Raw genomic sequence first — 26230 nt, 5'->3', positions numbered from 1 at the left:
AATTTGTATCTTGGGAAGTTTAGTCCTGCTAAGTGATATAAAATATAATAGAAATGTATGAAAGCAAAATGACTTCTTGGAAGGTGACAGAGATACCAGATTTGGTGATGAGATCACAAACTAAGAGAGTAGAATGTTGAAGTACAGATTGAATCAAATAAACTCTGTAAAGAATAATTGGCAAGGGCTTCCCTGGTGGCGCAGTGGTTGAGAGTCCGCCTGCCGATGCAGGGGACGCGGGTTCGTGCCCCGGTCCGGGAAGATCCCGCATGCTGCGGAGCGGCTGGGCCCGTGAGCCATGGCCGCTGAGCCTGCGCGTCCGGAGCCTGTGCTCTGCAACGGGAGAGGCCACAACAGTGAGAGGCCCACGTACCGCAAAAAAAAAAAAAAAAAAAAAAAAAAGAAGAAGAAGAATGGGAAAGATTTAGTTACTGGTTAGGATCAGCAAATAAAGCAGGAAGGAAAAGTTCCATCAGGTTTTCAGTGATTTGAGCTTGGATAGCAGAAAGAATAGTGTCATCCGGTTGGAAATGGGGAAGCTGAGAACTGGAGTAGGTTTGAGAGCACCATAGGTCAATTTTTGCATTTGATGAGATTAAACTAAGAGGGAAGACATCCAGCAATTGTATCTATTAGACAATTAGAAATGGAGTTCATTTGGAAGATGAGGATAAGGACTAGAAATATATTTTTTAAACTTAATAAAGATGAAAGTTGAAACTATAACACTGTGGAAAGGAGTATTGAGAAAAGAGAGGAGAGAGCCAAAGACTGATATGGGGGAATGGCACATAACGAAAAGCTGAAAGAAGGTGGCTACAAAGATGGAAGAAAAGGGGTAAACCAGAGAAGTAAACAGTGAATCAAGAAAGTAGACAGTGAAGGAAGTCAAGAGGGATAAGACTACAAGGAGGTATTCAAATATGTCAAAGCCAAGGACATGGAAAATAGCAAGGAATTGGAAAAAATATATTTTTATATAGTTTAAAAAGAGATCATTGGGGACTCTCAAAATTTCCAGTAGAGTTATGCTATACGATCACAAGAGATGACTTAAAACTTGCTTGGACATAAGTGAGCAAGTGTAGATGGTACATTCAAGAAATTTGATGATTAAATATGAGGGATAAGATAACATCTAAATAAGTCAGAAGGTCGATGCATAGGCTGATTGAGTTTTTTAAAAAGTATTAATCTCTGGGGGAACTTGTAGGATCCTGAAAGGTTAAGCTATTTTTAATCTCCTTATCAAACTCCTCTGCAAAAATATATGGATATGCTGTTTCAAAACTCTATAATCAGTAATCAGGAGTTTAAAATTCCTAGTTATTGATAAATTTTGTGGTTTAGCCAGTATGAAATCGAAGTTTCTTTTTTTTTATAGAAAATATTTTTTTAATATTTTATTTATTATTTATTTTTGGCTGCGTTGGGTCTTCGCTGCTGCGCACAGGCTTTCTCTAGTTGCAGCGAGCGGGGACTACTCTTAGTTTCAGTGCGCAGGCTTCTCATTGCATTGGCTTCTCTTAGCACGGGCTCTAGGTGCGTGGGTTTCACTAGTTGTGGCATGTGGGCTCAGTAGTTGTGGCTCACGGGCTCTAGAGCGCAGGCTCAGTAGTTGCGGCGCACAGGCTTAGTTGCTCCGTGGCATGTGGGATCTTCCCAGACGAGGGCTGGAACCTGTGTGCCCTGCATTGGCAGGCAGATTCTTAACCACTGCACCACCAGGGAAGCCCCAAAGTTTCTTGACACAAGTTTTAAAACATTGTTTTAACTAGGTTTCTTGTATTTTGATTATAAAGGTAATATATACATATTGGAAAATAGAAAATTCAGAACAGTATTAAAAAGGAAAAGATTATTCACAAATTATTCAACTTTTGATATATTTTCTTGCAATTTCATCTTATGTTTGTTTTAAATACTTCAGAAACGTTATAGGAAATTATGTATCCCTTTCATACAGCATTCCAACGTAAGTATTTTATATGATAACTCCTTGTCAATGTGTCATGCTTATATCCAATCACACAGATAATTCATAGTTTATGTATTCCCCAATTACAAAATACTTAAGTTTATTTCTCATTTTCATTCAATATTTTAAATTACATTTACTAAAAATTTTCCAGGCATATTTTTTCTGTATTTAGAATTATGTTTTGAATAGAATTCCATAAATGGAATTACTGAATCCAAAGTTCTGAATATCTAGAAGGCATGTAGTACCCAAGTAGCTTTCCAACTATAAATTTGTTCCAATCAAAAGTTGATTAGAATATTAGATTTTTCCACAAAAATCTCTAGTTCTGGGTGGTTGTATTTGTTTAAAATATTTGTTAATGTAATAGGTAGTATACATTAATTTGATTACAAAAGAATAAACATTTTCAATATTTTTTAACTAGTTGAATATTTCTTTTTGTGAATTGTCTATGACCTGTATTCATTTTTTAATGGTGCCTTTGAGTTTATCAATTTGTGTGATTTCTTTATACATGAAGGATAGTAACCCTCTATAACATTTGTTGCGAACATTTTCTCACTCAGTTGATTACTTGCATAGTATGTCTTTTGACATACAAATATTTTCAAATATTTGCCTTTGTGATTTATTTCCTTAATTTTAAGCCCAAGGAGCCTTTCCACATGCAAATATCAAATAAAATGCATCTATATTTTCTTCCTTTTTCAGTTGTATTTTTCAATTTTAACTAAATATATCAGAATTTGCTTTTGGTATATGATATACAGTGAGGATATAAAGTTTTTCTCCAAATAGTAACCTATTCTCCTACCAATTACTGAATAATTCTGCCCTGTCCCACTGATGATTCCTTTGCCATTGATACCTTAAATATATTGGAATTCTGTTTCTGGACCTTTTATCCTATTCTGTCTGACCATTTATAGCCCAGGATTAGACTGATTTAATTATTGTTGCTTAATAAAGTATTTTAGTATTTTATAAGAATACATTTTCATTTCTCTCTTTTTAAGGAGAGAAAGTTCTTAGTTACTATTCATTTAGTGTTTTTAAAAATTCTTAGTTGCTTTTAATAGTTCTATTTTTAATAAGTTCTTAGTTTCTATTGTCACTGCTTTTCACATGAGCTTTGGATTCTGTAAAAAAAAAAATTGAAGTCTTTGGGATTCTGATTAAAATTGCAGTAAGTCTGAAACTAAATATACAAGTAAGTGACATCCTTAAGACATTTTGTCTTAACTGTAAAGTTTACAGATATGTTTCATGTAATTATTATTTTATGCCTATATGAAATTTCATTGTTTTATCACATCTTTAATTAACTTTATTTCAGGGATTTTTTTTTTTTCTGGCTGCTTTGAGAATGATATACTGTCATCCAGAATCATGTAACTATTTGTTTATTATGTTTTAATCTCTTACCAAATTAATTCAAGAAACACTTTTGTTAAATAATTTTTAAATTGTTGTTTTAGTTATTGCAAAAAAAATAATGTCACCATTTCCAGGAGCCATACTGACTTTTCTGTTTTTAATCATTGCCTCCACATAAACTTTCAGACCCTGTATTTATTCTTGTTTTGCATAGTCTTATTTTGTTTCCAATTTTGAAAGGGAATTTCTAATGATTCACATGTGGGTATGATGTCAGTTGTTTTAAAAGAAATGTTCTTTATCACAGTTAGGAACCATCCTTCAAATCTGAATAACTAAGAGATTTTATCATGAATGGGCACTGAAATTTATCAGATGCTTTTTCAGAATTTATGAGAAAAGTTTCTAGTGATATTTATTAGGATAATAGTTTAAAACAACCCTTTCTTGTTAAGATAAACCCTACTTGGTGATAGGGTTGCATTTTATCAATATTTTATTTAGAATTTTTGTATTATATATATAAATTAGTTTAGCTAGGTCTTCTTTTTATACTCTCCATATTAAGTTTTTGTCTCAATGTTATATACATATAAAATTAATTAGGGAGATTATCATCTTCTCAACACAAAAACGAGAATTGAAAAAGAAAATAAAAGTCCTTATAAGCAGACAACATAATTATTTACATAGAAAGCATAAGCAATTCTATAGGGAAACTACTGAAACTAATAAGGCTTTTCCATGAAATCATTCACTACAAAATCAATATACAAACTCAACAGCATAACTTTACAAAACTAATAGCTAACTAGAATGTGAAATAAAAAAGAATCCTATTTAAAATAGGAGTAAAAGAATACTTACAAATAAATTTAGCAAAATATGTATAAAATCTCTAAAATTTGAAATTTTACTCAAGGTAAGACTAGCTCCATAGCTAATACCCACAACCCCAAACTCCCAGAACCTCTATAATGAAGGGATTGCCATGAGCATCTCTAAGCTGCTACAAAGCAAATTTAAACTCCATAGTCATCTATTCACATGAATTGTTTTTATTTGCACATTTTTCCTGCAAAGATGGTAACTTGAGAGAGAATACTTCTGTGTGATGGAAGCCAGACATAGATCAATACCCATTTATTTGATAAGGAAAATCTGCTTTAAGCACGCCTATAATTTCATTATTTTACCACTGATTCACTTACACAACACTAAAACACTAAAACGAAGAGAACAAACTTTTCAATTACTTTCCCATTAAAGAGTTCATCCCTTCCTAACACCTGCCTTCCTGTACAATCCACACATCATCCAAATTTCTGTTCATTCTCCTCTTACGGAACTCCTTCACTATGCCATGCACAGAGATACACTGGGAATATAAAACTAAATAAGACTACGCTTGCCATAATAAATTCAAATCTAATAAGGAAGGTATATCCATTTGATATCCACCTGACAGTTTATCTAAATCATGCTATTGCTTACTGACATACTTTCTACAACACAACTTCCCCAGTCTGAGGTTCTTTTGGCTGAAATATGTCTCCAAGTCATAGTCTCTGGGGAAACTGTGTGTGTGTGTGTGTGTGTGTGTGTGTGTGTGTGTGTGTGTGTGTGTGAGAGAGAGAGAGAGAGAGAGAGAGAGAGAGAGAGAGAGAGTGTGTGTGCACAAAATAAATTTTATTGGCTCTTGAATTACATTTTGTTTCATTCATACATAGAAACAACTTGCCTAGATTTAAAATTCTATGATTATAGACTCTCTCCCTCATAGCTTTGTAGGCACTGCTCATTTCCTTCTGATTTTTATTTTGTGAGGAAAACAACAGGCCAGCTGAAATTCTTTCCCTTTTCTTCTTGGATACATTTCTTCTTCCTCCTGTTCCTCCTTTTTTCCTCCTCTTCTTTTTCTCCTCCTTCTCCTTCTCTTCTTCTCCTTTTCACCTGGATATACATGGGTATAGTTTGTGCTTTTTAATTTTTCTAAAACGAATTCTTTAAAAGTTGAGGGCTTTTTTTAAGCTCAAGAAATTTGCTTTTTCTTATGCATTTGATTATGACTCCATTTTTCATTGCGGTTCCTTCAGGAGCATCACTTCCAGCAATAGGCTTTTGCCTGAGTCCTTGAGATATTGTTACCTTTTCCTTGTGCTGTAGAATTTTTTTTCAGAAGCCCCTGAGTTTTATATGTATATTTATCCTCAAAGAAGAAGATCTGTTCACATCATACATTCAAGTAAACTGGATTACCCTTAGCCACATCTCAAAAATCCTTGGTTACTGATAGTTCCAATCATTTGAAGCTGTGGGGTGCATAGCCCCTAGCCTGACTTCACTTATCTAAACTAGCTCAGTATCTACTACTACGTTTATTGACATCCTCAGTGACTACCAAGAAGAAAAGACATGTCCTAATCTCATCCCTCAAAACGTATCCTACTCTAGTCTCTTCCTACCAACAGTGATTTACATGGTGTGAATACGTACTGCCTTATGAGAGTAATCTTTCTCATCTCATTCTCCTCCAGGTCGTAGTGTTTGCTAGTAGTCATGGTGTTAATGAAAAGATCTTAAAAGAGAGATGCTAACAGATCAGGTGAAATAGATAATGATTAGAAATAATTCTTAGGTACTAGTCAAAATTGAAAGTTTAATTTTCTGATTTTTGCCACTTCTGAGTTTCCACCAGGAAAAAACAGCAGTGACTGTCCATATCCATATCCTACCTGCTTCCCAAATTCTACTATTCTTTGAAAGTCTGTCCCATTATGTGAATTCCAGAAGACCTTTTTTTTTTTTTTTTTTTTTTGCGGTACGCGGGCCTCTCACTGTTGTGGCCTCTCCCGCTGCGGAGCACAGGCTCCGGACGCGCAGGCTCAGCGGCCATGGCTCACGGGCCCAGCCGCTCCGCGGCATGTGGGATCTTCCCGGACCGGGACATGAACCCGCGTCCCCTGAATCGACGGGCGGACCCTCAACCACTGCGCCACCAGGGAAGCCCCAGAAGACCTTTTTAGAGGCAAGCTAGTTTGTCAGTGGAAAGAGACCTTCACCGAAAATAACAAGACCCATCACTGATACTGCCAAGCTATGGAAATTTGTACAAGACACTTAGCCTCAACTTCCTTACCTCTAAAACAAAGAGATCGGATCAGATAGTTTCCAAGGCCCACTCTAGTTCTAACATTAAAACTATATATTTTTCAATACTAAAATATTTCAGGTTAAGATAACTAAACTTTCCAAAACAATTCTAAACGGATACCCAACTAGCATAGTGACTGACTTCCAGGATTTGACACATTTCAAATCTTAGTAATCACTGATTAATTTTTCAGCCACACATTTAAGCATGCTATAGCATGGAAACTCACTGATATAAAGTAACAATATAAGATGTTTCAATCAATAGTAGGTTTAAGGATAAAACACAGCTATGAAACCATGAACATCCCAGAACACAAAATTAATTTAAATATACATTTGAATGATTACCATGGGGCTTAATATAAAAAGCTGCAAATGAAAACTAAATATTATCACACACACAAAAATAACCTTAAGATACATAGATGCTTTCTGTCTATGCAGTATGTTCTTTGTCTTAGATTTCACATCTTCTTCTGCCTTTTAGTTCACCAAGACTTTAAATGCCGTTAACAACAACAAAAAAAACAAAACCACCAAGACAGTTTGCTTTCTCCTCTTTGATGTGAAAGAAGGAAGGGGGAGGGGAAAAGAGTAGAAGAGAAGCTATTCAATGAACATCACAGCATGTCAGAGATCTGAGGTCAAATTTCAGTTTTCCGTTTACTGACTTTGACAGGTAACTAACATCCGTGCCCAACTGCACCATCTATAAAATGTACACGATACCTTTATCTGATATCAGAGCAACATCTTATCCTTAAAGCATTCAGCGCAATGCCTGGCACACACAAGTAGTCAAAAATTGTACCCGTAATTGTTATCATGACCATGAATTACTTCAAATATAAATCTTAAATAACATGGAGATAATGAGCAAACAAAAAGGAAGGAACATGAGGAAAGCACAAAAGGCATAAGAGAAGGAATGGAGCTTAAGTCAAGCCACTTCCTGGTTTATTCTACTCCTACCGCCTCTGATGATATCTAACGACCTAGAAACCTGAATGGAGGTAAGTTACTCCCACCTGGAGCCCTAGACTTGAAGGTGGAAGGAGAAGTAGGGCAGGTCAGCTGATACTGAACTATGACATTGCCAGAGTGGTCATCCCTCATGAATTCACCACACCTTTCCTTTGAGGTGCCCAGCAAAGTCCCATGAGGACTGATTCAAACCCCTTTGTCAGGGGCTTAAGCAGTTTGGTAAACTTGTACAAATGACTTGAGCAGCTGTGATGTTTTTCATCTAATATTTTACAGGATGCTAATAGAGACTTGGAGGTAATTATTTAAAACATTACATGAATAATCATTACTAAATGTTTTTTAAATTATTCACAGAATGTACTAAAATTATGTTGGGTGAGAGACTAACTCTATTAGGGGTGCTTATATAATGCTATATTATAATCTGATAGTAATCAGGATCTATTATCAAAAAGCTTTTTATCAAAAGCTGCTCTTCTAAAGAGAACTTCAAATTAAACAATCAGTTCTTTCATCCTCCTGCCCTTTGCCAGTGTTTACTCACATGAGCGTTACTCATTCCTGAATAGAGTTTGGTATTCACGATCCAATAATGTTGGTGACAAAGGACACATTCTAGGGACCCAGATGTTGATTTGAGGCACAACAGCCTGATTTCTATGGATTTAGAATAGACAAGATTATGTAACAGGCATAGCCTCTGATTAAATCTTCATTAAATGCTCAAAAATTGTTAAATAGATGAATAACAAGCTCCATATTAGATTATTTTCATATTTCATTCCGTCACAAGTGGAAATCTCTTATATGTTACCTTTTCTTCTCTTTTTGGAAAATAACTGCTTGACTGATACATACCTTCTTCAACTTGAAGATGCTTCTTTTTTTTTTTTTTTTTTTTAACATCTTTATTGGGGTATAATTGCTTTACAATGATGTGTTAGTTTCTGATTTATAACAAAGTGAATCAGCTATACATATACATGTGCTCCCATGTGTCTTCCCCCTTGCGTCTCCCTCCCTCCCACTCTCCCCCTCCCACCCCTCCAGGCTGTCCCAAAGCCCCGAGCTAATATCCCTGTGCCTTGCGGCTGCTTCCCCCTAGCTATCTACCTTACTACGTTTGTTAGTGTGTATATGTTCATGACTCTCTCTCGCCCTGTCAAAACTCACCCTTCCCCCTCCCCATATCCTTAAGTCCGTTCTCCAGTAGGTCTGCGCCTCTATTCCTGTCTTATCCCTAGGTTCTTCATGACATTTTTTCCCCTTAAATTCCATATATATGTGTTAGCATACGGTATTTGTCTTTGTCTTTCTGACTTACTTCACTCTGTATGACAGACTCTAGGTCTATCCATCTCATTACAAATATCTCAATTTCATTTCTTTTTAAGGCTGAGTAATATTCCATTGTGTATATGTGCCACATCTTCTTTATCCATTCGTCCGATGATGGGCGCTTAGGTTCTTTCCATCTCCGGGCTATTGTAAATAGAGCTGCAATGAACATTTTGGTACATGACTCTTTTTGAATTTTGGTTTTCTCAGGGTATATGCCCAGTAGTGGGATTGCTGGGTCATATGGTAATTCTATTTGTAGTTTTTTAAGGAACCTCCATACTGTTCTCCATAGTGGCTGAACCAATTCACATTCCCACCAGCAGTGCAAGAGTGTCCCCTTTTCTCCACACCCTCTCCAGCATTTATTGTTTCTAGATTTTTTGATGATGGCCATTCTGACTGGTGTGAGATGATATCTCATTGTAGTTTTGATTTGCATTTCTCTAATGATTAATGATGTTGAGCATTCTTTCATGTGTTTGTTGGCATTCTGTATATCTTCTTTGGAGAAATGTCTGTTTAGGTCTTCTGCCCATTTTTGGATGGGGTTGTTTGTTTTTTTGTTATTGAGCTGCATGAGCTGCTTGTAAATTTTGGAGATTAATCCTTTGTCAGTTGCTTCATTTGCAAATGTTTTCTCCCATTCTGAGGGTTGTCTTTTGGTCTTGATTATGGTTTCCTTTGCTGTGCAAAAGCTTTGAAGTTTCATTAGGTCCCATTTGTTTATTTTTGTTTTTATTTCCATTACTCTAGGAGGTGGGTCAGAAAGGATCTTGCTGTGATTTATGTCATAGAGTGTTCTTCCTATGTTTTCCTCTAAGAGTTTGATAGTTTCTGGCCTTACATTTAGGTCTTTAATCCATTTTGAGTTTATTTTTGTGTATGGTGTTAGGGAGTGATCTAATCTCATACTTTTACATGTACCTGTCCAGTTTTCCCAGCACCATTTATTGAAGAGGCTGTCCTTTCTCCACTGTACATTCCTGCCTCCTTTATCAAAGATAAGGTGTCCATATGTGCGTGGGTTTATCTCTGGGCTTTCTATCCTGTTCCACTGATCTATCTTTCTGTTTTTGTGCCAGTACCATACTGTCTTGATTACTGTTGCTTTGTAATATAGTCTGAAGTCAGGGAGCCTTATTCCTCCAGCTCCTTTTTTCGTTCTCAAGATTGCTTTGGCTATTCGGGGTCTTTTGTGTTTCCATACAAATTGCGAAATTTTTTGTTCTAGTTCTGTGAAAAATGCCAGTGGTAGTTTGATAGGGATTGCATTGAATCTGTAGATTGCTTTGGGTAGTAGAGTCATTTTCACAATGTTGATTCTTCCCATCCAAGAACATGGTATATCTCTCCATCTATTTGTATCATCTTTAATTTCTTTCATCAGTGTCTTATAATTTTCTGCATACAGGTCTTTCGTCTCCTTAGGTAGGTTTATTCCTAGATATTTTATTCTTTTTGTTGCAATGGTAAATGGGAGTGTTTTCTTGATTTCACTTTCAGATTTTTCATCATTAGTATATAGGAATGCCAGAGATTTCTGTGCATTAATTTTGTATCCTGCTACTTTACCAAATTCATTGATTAGCTCTAGTAGTTTTCTGGTAGCATCTTTAGGATTCTCTATGTATAGTATCATGTCATCTGCAAACAGTGACAGCTTTACTTCTTCTTTTCCGATGTGGATTCCTTTTATTTCCTTTTCTTCTCTGATTGCTGTGGCTAAAACTTCCAAAACTATGTTGAATAAGAGTGGTGAGAGTGGGCAACCTTGTCTTGTTCCTGATCTTAGTGGAAATGCTTTCAGTTTTTCACCATTGAGGATGATGTTTGCTGTGGGCTTGTCATATATGGCCTTTATTATGTTGAGGAAAGTTCCCTCTATGCCCACTTTCTGGAGGGTTTTTATCATAAATGGGTGTTGAATTTTGTCAAAAGCTTTCTCTGCATCTATTGAGATGATCATATGGTTTTTCTCCTTCAATTTGTTAATATGGTTTATCACATTGATAGATTTGCGTATATTGAAGAATCCTTGCATTCCTGGAATAAACCCCACTTGATCATGGTGTATGATCCTTTTAATGTGCTGTTGGATTCTGTTGAAGATGCTTCTATTCAATACCATTTTTATTCAGGGATAGGCAGTCAACAGATTTCACCATGCAAATGTTAGATGGATCAGATCAAGGTTATAGCAAACCAACCCCACCAAATGGGAAGAAAAATCGATTGTACAGTGCAACACAGATGTAAATCACATCTGACTGAATTAAGCAGCTTCCACAGGTTCAGCAACTGCAAAGGTATTGTTTCAGCAACTGCAAAGGTATTAAATGAATCAACTCAAATATGTACAATCATAAAAATAACTGTGCAAACTGAAACTGTTCAAAGCAATCTTGCTAATTAATGGGGAAAATTATAATTCTACCAAGACTTTTGAAAACATTCTGTCAAAAGAAACAAAATCTTCTGCTGTCAGCTATAAATGTATAGGGAAAAGAAAAAAGAGAAAACATCTATTTAATATGCCGTAATTGGAAGCATTAGAAACATGGAGAATTAAAGCACTTCGTTTTTTTTAAAATCTTATCGAGTGTAGTTTGAACAGCACTTGCCTTTTTCTTCTCATCACATAACCGTAAGGCGCAAGCATCTTTTCTGTGCCTCGGTGAATTGTCATTCCACAGTTTGGATCAGTCACCAGCAGTTTATCCTTCCTGCTTTCGATGCGGTAACATATCTAAGAGTTCCTTTAATGTGAAGTTTTTCTCCAATGTCACCTCTACTAGGACATCTTCATCTTCTTTCTCATTTATGTCAATAAGGTCACTTTTCACTAAGTTCCTTGTCTGCTTCTCTAGGGCCCGGCATGGGCAGTAATGTCAACATTCACAAGGTCAGTAATTTTTTTCTATTAACCCATTTACATTCTACACAAATTTCACTCCAGTGTTATCACTTTTTGTTCCTTTCTTTTGCACTTTCTTCTTTTCTGGCTCATTCCCTCTTTTGATTATCCAGGTTTTTATCACTGGAAAACAAGGCAGCAACACAACTACACACTGCTACGTGTGAACTGGACAGGGGCACGGTGACCAATCACCAACAGACTTTAAAAGAAGTGATGTCATTGGTTGCTGATGATAATACCTATCTGTTACTTATATGATGATTTGTGGACTAAGAAACTAGCAGCAAAGTTTGTACTTTAGGCAACGATACACGTTCAATAGGCCATGACAACTGAAATTTGAATGTGTCAGTGGGAAATGAGTGCTATTTAACTAAACCGTGGGGACTGAAATCCAGGCGTATCATGGAACATGAAAACCCGTGCAAAGTGAGGACTGCTTGCATGTTTAATCAATGAATAAATATAAACTGGCCATTTACTATGTATCAAAAGAATATTATGTTTATTGTATGAATTAGAGATAAGAAGTATGGATTATTAATATGAATAGAGGCTTCCTGCCATTATGGAATATAGTTAGGAAGAAAAATATCTGCATAAGTAACTACAATACTCGGCATAACATAGGTGCTCGGAGTGGTATAAACACTGTGCCATGGAAACACAAACCTGGAGTTCTCAGGAGACACTTACGAATAGCGTGACTATTAAGCAATAATCGTAATAACGATAAAACCTTTTACGCTAGTTGCATCTACTCAAAATTGTCAGAAGACGGTCACATTCCTAATTCCACTTTTTTAAGGTTGTACCATATTAAGCAGGCAGCTCTCAAGACTATGTTTGACTTGGTTGAGCAGTAAATTTCACATTTTATGTTAGAAAAGGAAGTGTGTATTTTCTAGTCAATGTTTCCACCCAAGAGGTTCCACAAAATTGTTCAGGGACTGCTGAGTACATAAGTCTGATTTTTAACATGCTTTTCCCCACCAATGCAGCCCTCCAAATCTTTTTAGAAAACACACACACGCGCACAGAGTTAGGATGTACAAGTGGAGGACGAGAGAGCAGCAGTTTGGGAAAGGGAAAAACATATCTATGCATTTAGAGTACCTTTTAAAAAGCTTTAGGCACATTTCTTTAGCTGTTAGTTGTTTTCAAACAGCATAAAATTTCTCCTCCATAAGTAAGAGCATCAAACAGAAACCACATATTTTCCTTATTCAATTTTTATATATTCTCTAATAAAAATCAATTTCTATAACAACAGAGTTAAAGCCTTTAAATTACCTTGGTAAGGTTTCTGGTTAGAAACTCAGATGAAGAAATGGTACCTCCTGGTGAGTGCTCTGATGGAAGGCTTTTCTCAATTACAAATCTGTTAAATCAGTAACTTTCCTGACCATAATTTCTAGATGTTTACTCTGGGCAGAAACCAGCCATTGCTACATTACTATTTATAGTAATACATATTAGACCACACATAAAAGTCTTAACCACAAACCCAGGTGCTGAGCAGGCTCTGATCCTTGGTGTAACAACAGAGACAAATACACAATCTGGATGTATTTTCAGTGTTGCTGAGATACCATCTCTCATTTACTCTGATTTCAACAATAGTGAAACAAACAAAAAACCTTTAGTAATCAAGAAAACTCATTTCACTGAATTCTTGATTAATCAAAGGTTTTATTGATACATCATAGTGGGGAAGAACATTCCCTAATAGACATTCAACATGAGGGCTCTTAAAAACCTTCCATCCCTAGCGTACCCAGCCCAGAAAATCTTACTGAAGAAAGTAAGAATTCCAAAGTTGTTGGGGAAAACTCCAGTCACTTATGTTGTCTTATTGCAGTATTTGATTTAGGTAACTATAGCATCAGTGGATTTTTCTCCATAATTTTTCTATGAATCTTTGAGGTATTTAATAACTTTGAAATACTCTTATTAAGAATTATTATCATCATAAACTTGGATCCATTTACCAGATAGCTGTTATGTGCAAGGCACATAATATCCTACATATTTTTCAAAATTTTCCCTTTTTAGCCTCACCATAATGTTGCCAGGTAGGTGTGTTTATCCCCACTTTACAAATAAGGAAATGCAAGTTAATGGAGTTTTAAACTGTTAATGAGTGACAGACCAGATTCATGATCAGGGAAGTCTGATTTCACTGCCCAGTTTTTTTTATACTATGTTATAGTATTTGAGGAAATCAGGAATATAACTACAGATTATTTTTATAGAATAATAAAAGATGAGTATTTTACAGTAGAGGTGTTTGGACAGAGCTTCATAAGATAATGGAGGGAGGATGTTCCAAACTTGTGGTTTGAGTGGATGAAAACATGAAGAAAGTTTTGAAGAATGAAGCCAAAGACAACAGCGTGGACCAGAAGTGCAGATGAAGGAAAGGTCATCAGAAGCGTCCTTGCAAGGCGCTGGGCTTTAGGATTTGATTCAAGATGTAATAAGATGCAAGTGGGAGGTTTTCCAGAAGGGAATAGGGTGATAAAAAATGATCTATCTTTTACACAGATGAGACAAATTCTTTCAAAATCTGGGTCTGACTATGCCACCCATAGCCAAAAACTTAACAGACTTCTCTGGATCTCCAAGATAATGTCTGACAACTTTTATTTATTTATTTTTTTTTGTCTAACAACTTTTTAAATGGCATTCAGAGGACCCACACTTTCTTTAACATTTCCTCTTGTTACTCCATCTATGCTTGCTCCATCCATAATGAACTCCTTGCAATTTCCAGGACACACCATTCTGTTTTATGCATCTACATGTGGGCGCATGCTATTTTCTGCTCCTTTGTCTAAAAAAAATGAATCTCAACTCAACCGTTTTCAAGAGTCTCCTTAAGCATCTTCTCCCCTATAAAATCCATCATGATAACAGTTGTAGTGAGTATCCATATTTTATGTCCTGTCTCCCCCACCAAAAAAATTGTCTCAGTGTTCCTCAAGACCTAAGAATATTGTGAAAATACTAGAGGCATTTCCATTAAAGTTATGAGCAAATCAAAGATGTTAACTCTATTAGCCAAGGTCGCAGTAGGAATCAGATGGCACACTCAATTAAGATTATCTGAGAAGGATTTAATAGAGACACTATGGGCAAAGGTATGTGCTGGATATAAAGAGACCAGAAAAAGTAGTAAACTAACCTCCCTGCAACAAAAATAACAAGGGAGGAAGAAGCTCCTAAAACCAGGAAAGGGACTGTCTCCTACTGAGGGCTGGTGAGGGGAATTTTGATTTTTGTTTGCAGGATTCAGCCAGCAGAAGGTGACTCCACAGGAAGGAGACTAAAGAAATAAATACCTGACCCGACTCTACTCCCTCCCTCCCCTGCCTTGCCAGGACTTCTCAGCGGCAGTACAGTATAGAGGAGACCATTGAATTGTCCATCTAAGGGCAGAGTAGAGAAGGGTGGAAAATGAATGTGGAGAGCCAAATGGAGGATAACAAGCATGTCCACTTCTAACACTGTCAATGGAATATAGTATTAGAAACATAAGCTAATAAAATTAGCCAAGGCAAACAATATGAGGTGTAAAAAATGGAAAGAAGTGTCATTCACTGAAAATAATATGATTGTATTTCATTTACTCAAAAGGGGTAAATGTAAATCTTTCATTAAAAATTCAGTTGGCTGAATAAAAAAAATATACAAAAATCACTAGCCTTCCTGTTATAAAATATAATGGAATAAACGGTCCCATTTAAAATAGGATGAGATACCACAACTAGGAATAAGCTTTTAAAATGTTTAATATTCACATGAAGAAAAATGTAAAACATGGTTGAAATACACAAAAGGAGACTTGAATAATGGGAAGACATTCTATTTTTCATATCATAAATATGTCACCAGTTTAGGAATGATATCAAACTATTTTATTTTTCCAAAAAGTGTTGTCAGCTTCTCTTATGAGCCCTACTTTCTACTGCATAGACACCTCCCTCATTGATATCGACACCCAGGTATGTACCATGTTAATTACTTGCACTATTAGAAAGTTATTCAGGTTCTAAGACCTTGTTCTGCTCACAGTAAGGTTTTAATCACTTATTGGATATAAAGCTCTCCTCCTTTCTACACAAGCAGGGGGAAACGGTGACTCTAGCAGTAGAAGCAGGAGGTGGAGGAAGACATGAGCTGTGTACCTTTCCTCTTTCTCCTGGACGTAGTTTCCCTGATATTGAGGAGGAAGGAAAGTGAGAAAAGAGAAAGATGACTCTTTATTTAAACTTCAGTGGTTGGGGACTTCCCTGGTGGTCCCGTGGTAAAGAATTCAGCTTCCAACCCAGGGGACGTGGGTTCAATCCCTGGTCGGGGAACTAAGATCCCACGTGCCCAGGGGCAACTAAGCCCATGCGCCACAACTACTGAGCTCGTGCACCTCAACTAGAGAGCCCACGCGCCACAACCAGAGAGAAAACCATGCACCATAACTAGAGAGAGAAAACATGGAGGCCACAACTAGAGAGACGCCCATGAGCCGCAGCAAAGAGCCTGTATGCTACAATGAAAGATCCCGCATGCCTCAACGAAGATCCTGCGTGCTGCAACTAAGACTTGATGCAGCCAAAAATAATAAATAAATAAAATAAAATAAACTTCAGTGGTGGCCATTAGTGGTCATTATCTATTTAAAGGTCATTGTCTATTCAGTTAGTGGTAGAGCTTTTCAAGCTCCTTCTCCTAGGGGAAGTACAAGCTTGGTCGATAGAACTGGCTGGTGTGAAACTTATTTCCAAATAGTTCCCCAGGGCATTGATGAACTCTTCCAAGACTCGAGACCTGGCCACTTTTTCCTGCTGCACCTCACCTGGGCATAGCACATTCCTTTGAGAGGCCTGCCTCTTTACCACGTCTGTGACAATCCCTGATAAAACCAGAGCCTACAATCACATTATCCCTCTCTTGTCCCCAACTCTGGCACTTCAAGGCCATTCAGGAGCCATCTGCCATATTTCTCAGCAACCATGACTTTAAGCAGAGGGGAAGGTTCTGGCATACTCTGTGGCTTGCTGTTCCTCACTGGGCCATGTCCAGGTCTAATAAGTAGGCAGCCAATTAAAAAATGAAATGCTAGGCTTCCCTGGTGGCGCAGTGGTTGAGAGTATGCCTGCCGATGCAGGGAACATGGGTTCGTGCCCCGGTCTGGGAAGATCCCACATGCTGTGGAGCGGCTGTGCCCGTGAGCCATGGCCGCTGAGCCTGTGCGTCCGGAGACTGTGCTCCGCAACGGGAGAGGCCACAGAAGCGAGAGGCCCGCGTACCGCAAAAAAAAAAAAAAAAAAAAAAATGAAATGCTCCTCTTGCTAGCACTTCCGGAGTCTAGGAATACTTCTCTTGGCGTTTTCTTTCCTTCGCCTCAGGAAAAGGAAACATTTCCGCTCTTCCCTTCCCACAGAACAATGAACAGTCCCTTGGCTAATGCCCAAAGTGATCCCTTTCTATCTTTCAATTCTTTTATTATCAAGTGGCTGGGGTGGGGTGTGGATGAGAGAGCTGCTTGTGGTGAAGCAGCTCTTCTCAGCAGGTCCTGTTAAGAGGTTCCGGCTGAAATCCAGTGATTTCCTGAAGTTAGGAATTGGAAGTCTCTTAGAACCTTTCATTTTCAGCTTGGTCACTAGCCGTTTATTTTACAAAAATAAGATTCTTACTACTCTCATATATATTGTAAATGGTTAAAATCTCTATGGGGCAAAATTAGAATTCCACCTACCTTTGACAAATAAATACCATTTCTAAAATAGATAAACTTGTAAATATGAAAAATAATTATTTGTTACATTTTGCTCTTAAGAGATTAGAAACAACCAAAGTGTAGTTAAATAAATAATGGATGTTCGTATAATGGAATAAAGGCTAAACATTATTTTAAATGTTTTAAATATTTTAATGTTTTCATTAGTAAGCGGATTAGTGATTCATTTTTAAGCAAGTACTCAGGGAACACTGACTTTGTAGTTAATGCAGTGATATTCCAGACTATATTAAAGAATGGGGCTTAGCTTTATACTGAAATGGAATGATCTTCTTAATATATTTTTAGGTGAAAAGACAAAGGCAAGGTAAATGATAATTAGAGCATGTGCTTTTATTTGTGAAAAATATATACATGCTTATAGGTGATATGTTAATAGATAAGTGTGTGTGTGTATGAAGTTGATGTAGTTATCCCTGTTTTACAAATGAGAAGACCAAGACTTGAGAACATAGCAAACTCCAATCACAGAACCAGTTGCAGCATAACTATGGTTTGAATTCAAGCTTATCTGACCCCAAATCACAGGCACTTTCCAATACAACATTCTTAACCTGTGACTAACGTTTAGCAGGGTAGAATTGACTGCTCCTTTTTATACCATCAGTCGATCTTGTATCTATTTTAGAATGTATCACACTATATACAGCAATATGTGTATATGTTGCTCTCCCCTGGTCTAGTGTGGGCCTCGTGAGGGCAGGTGCTCTGTAGAGCCAGCTTTGTATCCTGGGTGCTCTGGTGTGGTACACTGAAGAAAAGCACTTCACAAAGGAATGAAAGGCATGATACATCTTTGTACGTAAGCATCAACGGAGGAGAGCTTTATTAAGTGCCTAGTAAGGCAACTGCCTTTTTTTTTTTTAACAATAGTAATACTAAGAGTGTGCCTTAAGGTATCTGAGTACTATATGAAAGTTTAGCTAAATGGGCTAAATATGGTTATACCCAAGCCTCAAACCTGCATAGCAAATTTAATTTAGTGAACATTTATCAAAATCTATTACGTGCTGTTAACGAAAAGAACCGTTTATTTCTATGATCACACCTTACAGTCCCTTGTGCACAGAGTGCTGATGGCCATTATTAAGTGGTCTGAAAGGTCAGGCCAGTAAACTTTTGCTGATTTGCAGGTCCCTCCTCCAGAGATTCAGTGGGTCAGATATCTGTTCATGTGGACATCACCGCCACCCCAGGAACAGGAGAGCATAAAGTCACTATAAAAGGTATATTTCGGGTCCAGGTAGATAAAACAGCCTATGAGACTTTAACCTCTGGAAATAATTATGTCAAAAATGTTTTTTCTTGAATCTCTCTTTAAAAATCTATATTAAATGATTTCAGGGCATGCTTGGAATTTCTTCATGAATCTAGAACTTTTGATTTAAAACTGAAACAAATGAATGGCACAGGTACTTAATTACCTGAAATACCTAAATGGTTTAAATACGTTGGTGATTACATTTCAAAACTGTATACATTGAACATGTTCTCTATGGTTGAGGCTATGATATACATTGAACATTGGTGCTGTGGTCGGCTCCAACTTGCCAATGACATTTTAGATGTTAAGTCAGCATGTTCTTACTATCCACATAATCTACCTACTTTTTCTATGTGATTTCCAACAACTGTTTGATTTTTTTTAAATGGGTGGTTGAATCAATTGGTTTTATATTGTAAAAGCACAATCTGAAAAGAGGGGTCATTTCAAAGATACAATTTAATGATTAATACTTTCCTCAATAGAACCATGTTCTGTTTTTATATTATTATAGACTTAGTCACTTTAAATAATATCTACTGTAATCAAAACCATGGCCTTCTAACATACTTTAAAATTGCATTACCTAATGTATCTTTGTATTATAAAAGTAATACTGCTATGGGCTATAATAGATTATATACAGTACTGGTAATCATACAGAAAAGTGGGCATGACTATATATTCCAGTGTCACTAAATATATTTGAAAAATATTTTGACAATGCATATCAAATGGGAAAAGTTTTATCAACCTTTTACATTAGCAAATTTAATTGTAAGACAATTCCTTAAGGATATCATCATCAAAGGATGAGCAAACCTGTATGAGAATGTTCATTTAAGTATTATTTATGATGCCTGAAATTAGGAAACCACCATAATATGCAACAACAAGTGACTGGGTAAATATAGAATGAAATGTACATATAATGAAATATTTGCTGTTGCAAAATATATAATAAATTAGAATGCTACCCGTGATGGGCTTAAAAAATAAAGCTACTTATAAGACTGCAATACATTATGATCCCATTCTATATATAAAGATTGAAAACATCATACCAAAATATTAACTCATTTCTTCTGAGTGATAAAATTATATATTTTTTAAATCTATTTTCTGTATATTTTCTAAATATTTTATGATGAACGTATAATTTTAATATGAAAAGCATCATCTTTTCACCTAAACAAGAATCACAACTTTTCAGTATTAATGATTGTCCTTTCAATTACAGCTAACATTTGCCATCCCAATGCCACATGGCCTAGAGCTGAAAGCGCCATCTAGCGTGCAGCCCAGAGAGTAAATGGTTTTTCCTTGTCAGTGGGGTTAGGGTGCTATCAAATGCAAGTTACAACTTCATACATCACTTTTAAAAATAAAAATTCACTCTAAGGATCAAAGGGAGAGTCTAGGATTCCACACATTGGTTTGCTAATACTTTATATTCCTGTCTCTTTCCTTTTGGTTTTTAGTGATTGCTATTAATGACTTAAACTGGCAGACCACTGCAACGTTCCGCCCCTTTGTGGAAGTTTGTATGCTGGGACCCAACCTCGGAGACAAGAAGAGAAAACAAGGCACAAAGACAAAAAGCAACACATGGTCACCAAAATATAACGAAACACTTCAGTTGTAAGTTATGACCTGACTCCTTTACTCAACCAGGCAATAGGCATTGTAGAGCTACACTTATGAGCGACTCACAGGGTAGGAATGGCACTGGGCTTTGCTAAGGAAAGCAAAACCTATGGGTTTAAGGATTCCTGTTCATCATTGATCCAAGGCAAATGAACAAGGCTCTGTTTTTAGTTCTCTTCCATTTGTTTAGTATTTGTCCAGTGCCTACCATGTATCAGGCAATAGTATAGGCATTGGATATGTGTAGAAGGAGGACTTTGCTCTCGTGGAAGTTACTCTCTAGAGGTAAAGAACGTATGATAAGCAACATCATAAGTAAATAAAGTTATCATATGATAGTACTAAGCAGAGCATTAAAACAGGGTGATGCAATAGAGTGATGGGTTGGCTGCTTAGACGGCGTGTTCAGGTAAGCCTCTCTGAGCATGTGCCTTTTAAATAGGAACCTGAGAAAATAAAGAACCAGTCATGTAGGGAAGAGAGTTGAGAGCATTTTAGGACAAGGAAAATTGCGAGTGCAAGGATTCTAAGCAGGAGCATGCCTGGCATATTTAAGAAACAGTATGTAGTGGGCAAGGGAGTGAGATGAAATGAATTTGAAGAGGTGGTCAGGTACTACATCACACAGGGCTTTGAAGTCAGTGGTAAAGGAGCCTGGGTCACATTCTAAGCTCAATAGGAGACACTGAAGGATTTCCACGTGAGGGTTTGAACAATCTGATTTACATCATTAATGATTATTGTGTTTGCTGTGTAGAGAAGTAACTATAGGGAAGGCAAGACCAAACAGGTAGAGGTAAGTTAGAAGGCTATTGCAGTAGTCTAGGTAAGAGATAATAGTGACTGATCAGATAGTCTTAGGGAGGAAGGAAGTAGTCAAGAGATGGGAAAAAGTGGAAATATTTTTGGATATGTTTTGGAGTTCTAAGAGATCCTATAGAATTTACAGTGGACTGGAGATAGAATATGAAAGAAAGAGTATATGAATTAGGCTCCCAAGAACATTCAATTTAGATTAATTCAAGACATATATTTACAAAGGAACATGCAAAGATGTGTGAATAGAGGGACTGTGAGCAATAGTGATGTAACCTGGGGCTAGGAATAGCCAGGTTATTACCCCTCCTGTGCCTATAGGAGAGGAGGAGCAGTTACTAAAATCGGGACTGTGAAACTTCATTTGTAGTCATTCACCTTATTAGGAGAGTGACCTTCCATGGAGGGAAACAGCCTACCTGAGGGAGCCTCACATGCAAGAAGCCAGAGAAATCAACTCTGACCTCACTCTCATCATTTTTTCCGATTTTCTAATGACGCTCCCTTTTGGCCAAACCCAACTGGAAGCCAGCACGGAGAAACTCCGTGTGTGTAGTCCTTACAGGTCAGCATTGTATCGCAAAGTACAAGAAGAAGGATGGAGAGTAGATCCAGTTGGAGCAAACGGAAGCTGTCTGGCACTGAATAAAATCAAGGATGACTCCTAGTTTTTGGCATAAGCAGTTGGGTAGCTGTTGAGTTACTGAGATGGGGAAATAGAGACAGGCGATGAGGAGATCAAAGATTTTGTTTTAAATCTATTAATCTGGAGATGCCTACAGTACATCCAAGAGGAAATATTAAATACATAGTTAGATATAACTTGAGAATTATCTGCATATAGATGTAATTAATTCTACAAATCTACATGAGCTGACCCAGAGATAGAGAGCAGGGACACAGGACCAAGCCCTAGGGGCTTTCATACACATGCACGCGCATTCACACTTACCAAACCGTCCCTTACTGGTTTGATTCTTTGTTATTTTGCATTCTCGATTTCCCAGAGACCTTGCAGCACTCTGTTCTCTGAATATTTCACTCGGTTACCACTCATTAAAACTTAAGTATCCTACCACATCAATTAAAAGGGTTCTAACAGATTAATCCCACTAATAATGCCTGCTAATAAACCAGCTCACAAGATTCCACCTATCTGCTCCTCCAAACTACACAAAAACTTTGATCCAATTGAAAAGTCTTCCAAAAGGTTCTAGGAATACTTGGATAATGCAAAATTCAGATACAACACTGTGAGCTACCAAGACCACAATTCTGGGAAAAGGTGGCATTTTGACTCATTTTAATTCACAAGAAGACCCAGATCCTATCATATTTTGCCATTCTATTCTTACCCCCCAGGATTCCATCTTCTTGTATGTCATTTCAGATCGTCTCTTAAAATAAGTACACAGTTTAGTTGTCAAATGTCACCTGGAAACAAAAGTCTGACTCGGCAAAATGTTTGATCAGAAAAAATGACTTAGAAAAGGAAGGAATTGGGAAGCTTGTACTGCTGAGGAATAGATGTGCATTCATTAAAAAGTCAGGACTATCTGAGGACGAATTAAAATAAGGGGCAGGGAAGGATTATCCTCAGAGTTTCACCACTCAGCCTTCTTCATTAGGTTCAGTTCTGCACTAAGTTGTCTTGGGTTGTTATTAGGAGAGGCCATCCTCAGTCCCAATCTTGACAGGTCTAACTGTTGCCATAGGAAAGAGCTGGCATTGAAGCACCAGGCTCTGCTAGAACTGATTTACTCTGGAGATCTGGATGCAGTTTAACATCTTGTGAATAGTGCTTGATAGTCTGTGCAGTGTGTTCCCCTGAGAAAAGGCTCCTAGATATAATAGCGTATCCAGGAGTCTGAGGTAAAGAAAGGAAATTGTAATAACGGATGTTGAAATGGCACAGAAATTCTTCCAAAAGGTACCCGTCCCCCCTGGCCTAGCTTCCATGACCCCTAGTAACGCCTCCTACCCCTGTATCACTGGGGAGACCTTGCCTCCAATGATTAATTACAACATAATATTTTAATTCCAGTTTCTATTAATATCCTTAACATCAGGGCAGTAAAGCATTTTTAGATTGATTTCCTATTTCCATCTAGGGAAGGAAGGAGTTTTTAAGTTCGATTGCAGAGTGACAGCTATGTAAATATACAATCTAAGTAAAATTTAAAGGATATTTGCATCAGAGTTCAAAGACAATGATACTCTATTTGCCAATATAATATTCTGAGCAGTATATAAAATTTTCAACAGTCTATTAGAACCATATTGATCCCTATTTGAAAATGCTCCAAATCCATATTTCTAATCCACACAGCATTCTGAGTAAAGAAAACCGCCCACAGGCCTGTGAACTTCACCTTTCAGTTAAAGATTACTGCTTCGCCAGAGAAGATCGAATTATCGGAATGACAGTAATTCAGCTCCAGAACATAGCAGAAAAAGGAAGCCACGGGGCATGGTATCCCCTATTGAAAAACGTCTCTATGGATGAAACTGGTTTGACTATCCTTAGAATCCTCTCGCAGAGGACCAGTGACAATGTGGCTAAAGAATTTGTAAGACTTAAATCTGAAACAAGATCTGCTGAAGAGAGTGCTTGAAACAAACACTGCAAGATAGCATCTATGAGAATTCATAAACTGTAACTGTTTGCCTACTGCATGCATGTGCAAATACACAGGAATGTTTATTTCACTACGTTTCAGTGTTTGCCAGTACTCAAGAACAATGTCTACAAGGTATGTGGAAAACCTGTGGAACTTTTATACCACTTCTGGTCTTTGAGAAATAAATGTCCCATGAAGTGCCAAAATTATGATGTAAAGTGAAATATCCAGAGTATCTTTTAAAATGTTTATTTCATTACCAATTTCTCATCCATTAAACATACTAAAAAACAGCCTCTTAAGTTGGTCCATTAGTTGTCCTTGTTACATTGGTGTATATGGCCAGTAGATATGAAAGCATCTGTTACTCAAATTCTATTTTATTTAGACTTACCTCATTATAGATGTCTTACAAATACCCTTTTCTATCATGACTAGAAATGCAGTTACTTCTAGAAAGCGTTTGTAATTTTATAGTTGCAGATATATTGTGATGATTTTTGCATACATATTAAAATAGAAAATGTGGGAAATATTTTATGCCAACCGGTTTCCAACCTTTCTGAAATCACTGTGAAGAAACGCTCTTAAAGCAAACTTATAAAAAGTAATGCTAAATAGTTTGTTAACAGTGTTTGATATATCAACAGAACTTTGTTCTTTAAAACTGCCAAGGTCACATCACATTTGTAAAAAAAAACGGTAAGTTGAAGCATTTGCCATCTAGCATTATGTCTTGGCTTTACTAAATTTCATTCCTTAGAAAGTCATACGACTAATGGTTTAGGAGTATGATGGAAGGTTTCTTAAATTACCTATGATAAGTAATTATACTGTTAGTGTTTTCCTTCTGACAGTTATGACTAACTCCTTACTTACTGAGTGCTATAATCAGTTCAATGCTTTTCTCTTTTTAGAACTATTCAACAGTTTTTACTGAATGCAGCATTACTATATATTGCACTGGAGCAAAATGTCACGTCTTCAACTATTTAGTGAAAAATGTAAAATGAAGTCTGAAGAAATTGCTTACAGTTTTGTAATTTATGTTATTTATAAGCCCAAGATGCATACAATGCAATAGGAAAACAACTTATTTCAGCTCGGTAGATAAAAATATAACTAGGTTAGAGTTTGAATATGAAATAGTCTATGAATATTTGCATTTTCTCTGTTTTTATGGTTTGACTTTTTAGAATCTGTACCTAAGTACTTGGCTGTAGAACAGGACTTTGTAGTTGTAACTTATGGTCATAACTGTTAGTGGGCAACATACATATGCAGGAACAAGATCCTGTTATAGTGACTGTGCTTTGTGAACAAGCTGGTCTGATATGTTAAGAACAGAAATGAAAAGTATCATGACTTTCAGAACCATGCTGTTACTGGGTGTGGAAACACAGACAGTAAGATCCACTCATTCATGTTAAATTGATAAGCAAGTGCTTTGTTAATGACGTCTCCAAACGCATAGTACAATGCAATCCTTTGGCATATGCATTAATAAATGGATGTATACTGAGCACATGCAATACTTCATTGTACCTTCTGCCTTTTTATTTCATGTATGCAACATCATTCCACTATTTAAGAATTAAAAATCCAGGCTCTTTTTACTGGATAGAACACTCTTCACAATGTTTAGTTCTAGTATCTCATTCGAATTTGAAAAAAATTTTTCCAGGAGTTGTATTCATGGAAAAAGCCACATATTACAGGATAATTACCCTGAAAATAAGAAAAAAGCTGATGTATCCACCTGTCTGTACGTCTCTGAATACTGTTAAGCCATGAAGAAAATTCAACATTCAACATATAGACAAGCAACACAGTTAAATAAAAACTGACATGACAAAAGGTTTCATTATTTTATTGCAAGATTCATTCAAGATTTGTAACAATTATACAGAACATTGACTTGAGCTCTTTAGGAGCACATTAATGTCATAAAGCAGCACACCCTTGAATAAATGGCAGTTTGCGTTTGCATTGATCACTTAAAAAATTATGAGCTAAGTAGTTTTTCCAGTATTTGTTTAATTGGATCTATTCATTCCGTCTTTGTGTGTTGGCACAATATATATCAAACACTAATGGTTATGATATGAATTGAGTCTATTTATTAATATCATAAAGTATCAGTCCTAATTTTGAAATAATTATGAATTCTGCAGTCTGTTGTTTCTCCCAAGATACAAGTATTTGTTGTCTGCAGAACAAAGCTTGTTGTGTTTGCATATCCAAAATAGTAACCACTCTGAAGTTCACAGCAATCTCTGTCAACTATAGACTCCATTAAAGTGTGAAGCAATTTATCATA

At 36.6% G+C, this 26230-nt stretch overlaps 1 protein-coding gene across 2 annotated transcripts in view; it reads left to right on the top strand.

Annotated features, from left to right (window-relative positions):
* Positions 1-25441, top strand: part of UNC13C (unc-13 homolog C) — a 586631-nt gene extending 561190 nt beyond the window's left edge. The window contains exons 32-34 of one of the 2 annotated variants that reach the window (XM_032622977.1): positions 18696-18788; positions 20308-20467; positions 23619-25441. In XM_032622977.1, the coding sequence (XP_032478868.1) occupies positions 18696-18788; positions 20308-20467; positions 23619-23904 (539 nt within the window). In that variant the 3' untranslated portion in view covers positions 23905-25441. The remainder of the gene's footprint in view (positions 1-18695; positions 18789-20307; positions 20468-23618) is intronic. The other variant, XM_032622978.1, reaches the window with a different exon arrangement.
* The last annotated feature ends 789 nt before the right edge of the window (positions 25442-26230 follow it).

Source organism: Phocoena sinus, chromosome 2 (assembly GCF_008692025.1).
Source record: "Phocoena sinus isolate mPhoSin1 chromosome 2, mPhoSin1.pri, whole genome shotgun sequence".
NCBI classification, from domain to species: domain Eukaryota; kingdom Metazoa; phylum Chordata; class Mammalia; order Artiodactyla; family Phocoenidae; genus Phocoena; species Phocoena sinus.
This window is presented reverse-complemented; position numbering and strand designations above follow the sequence as displayed.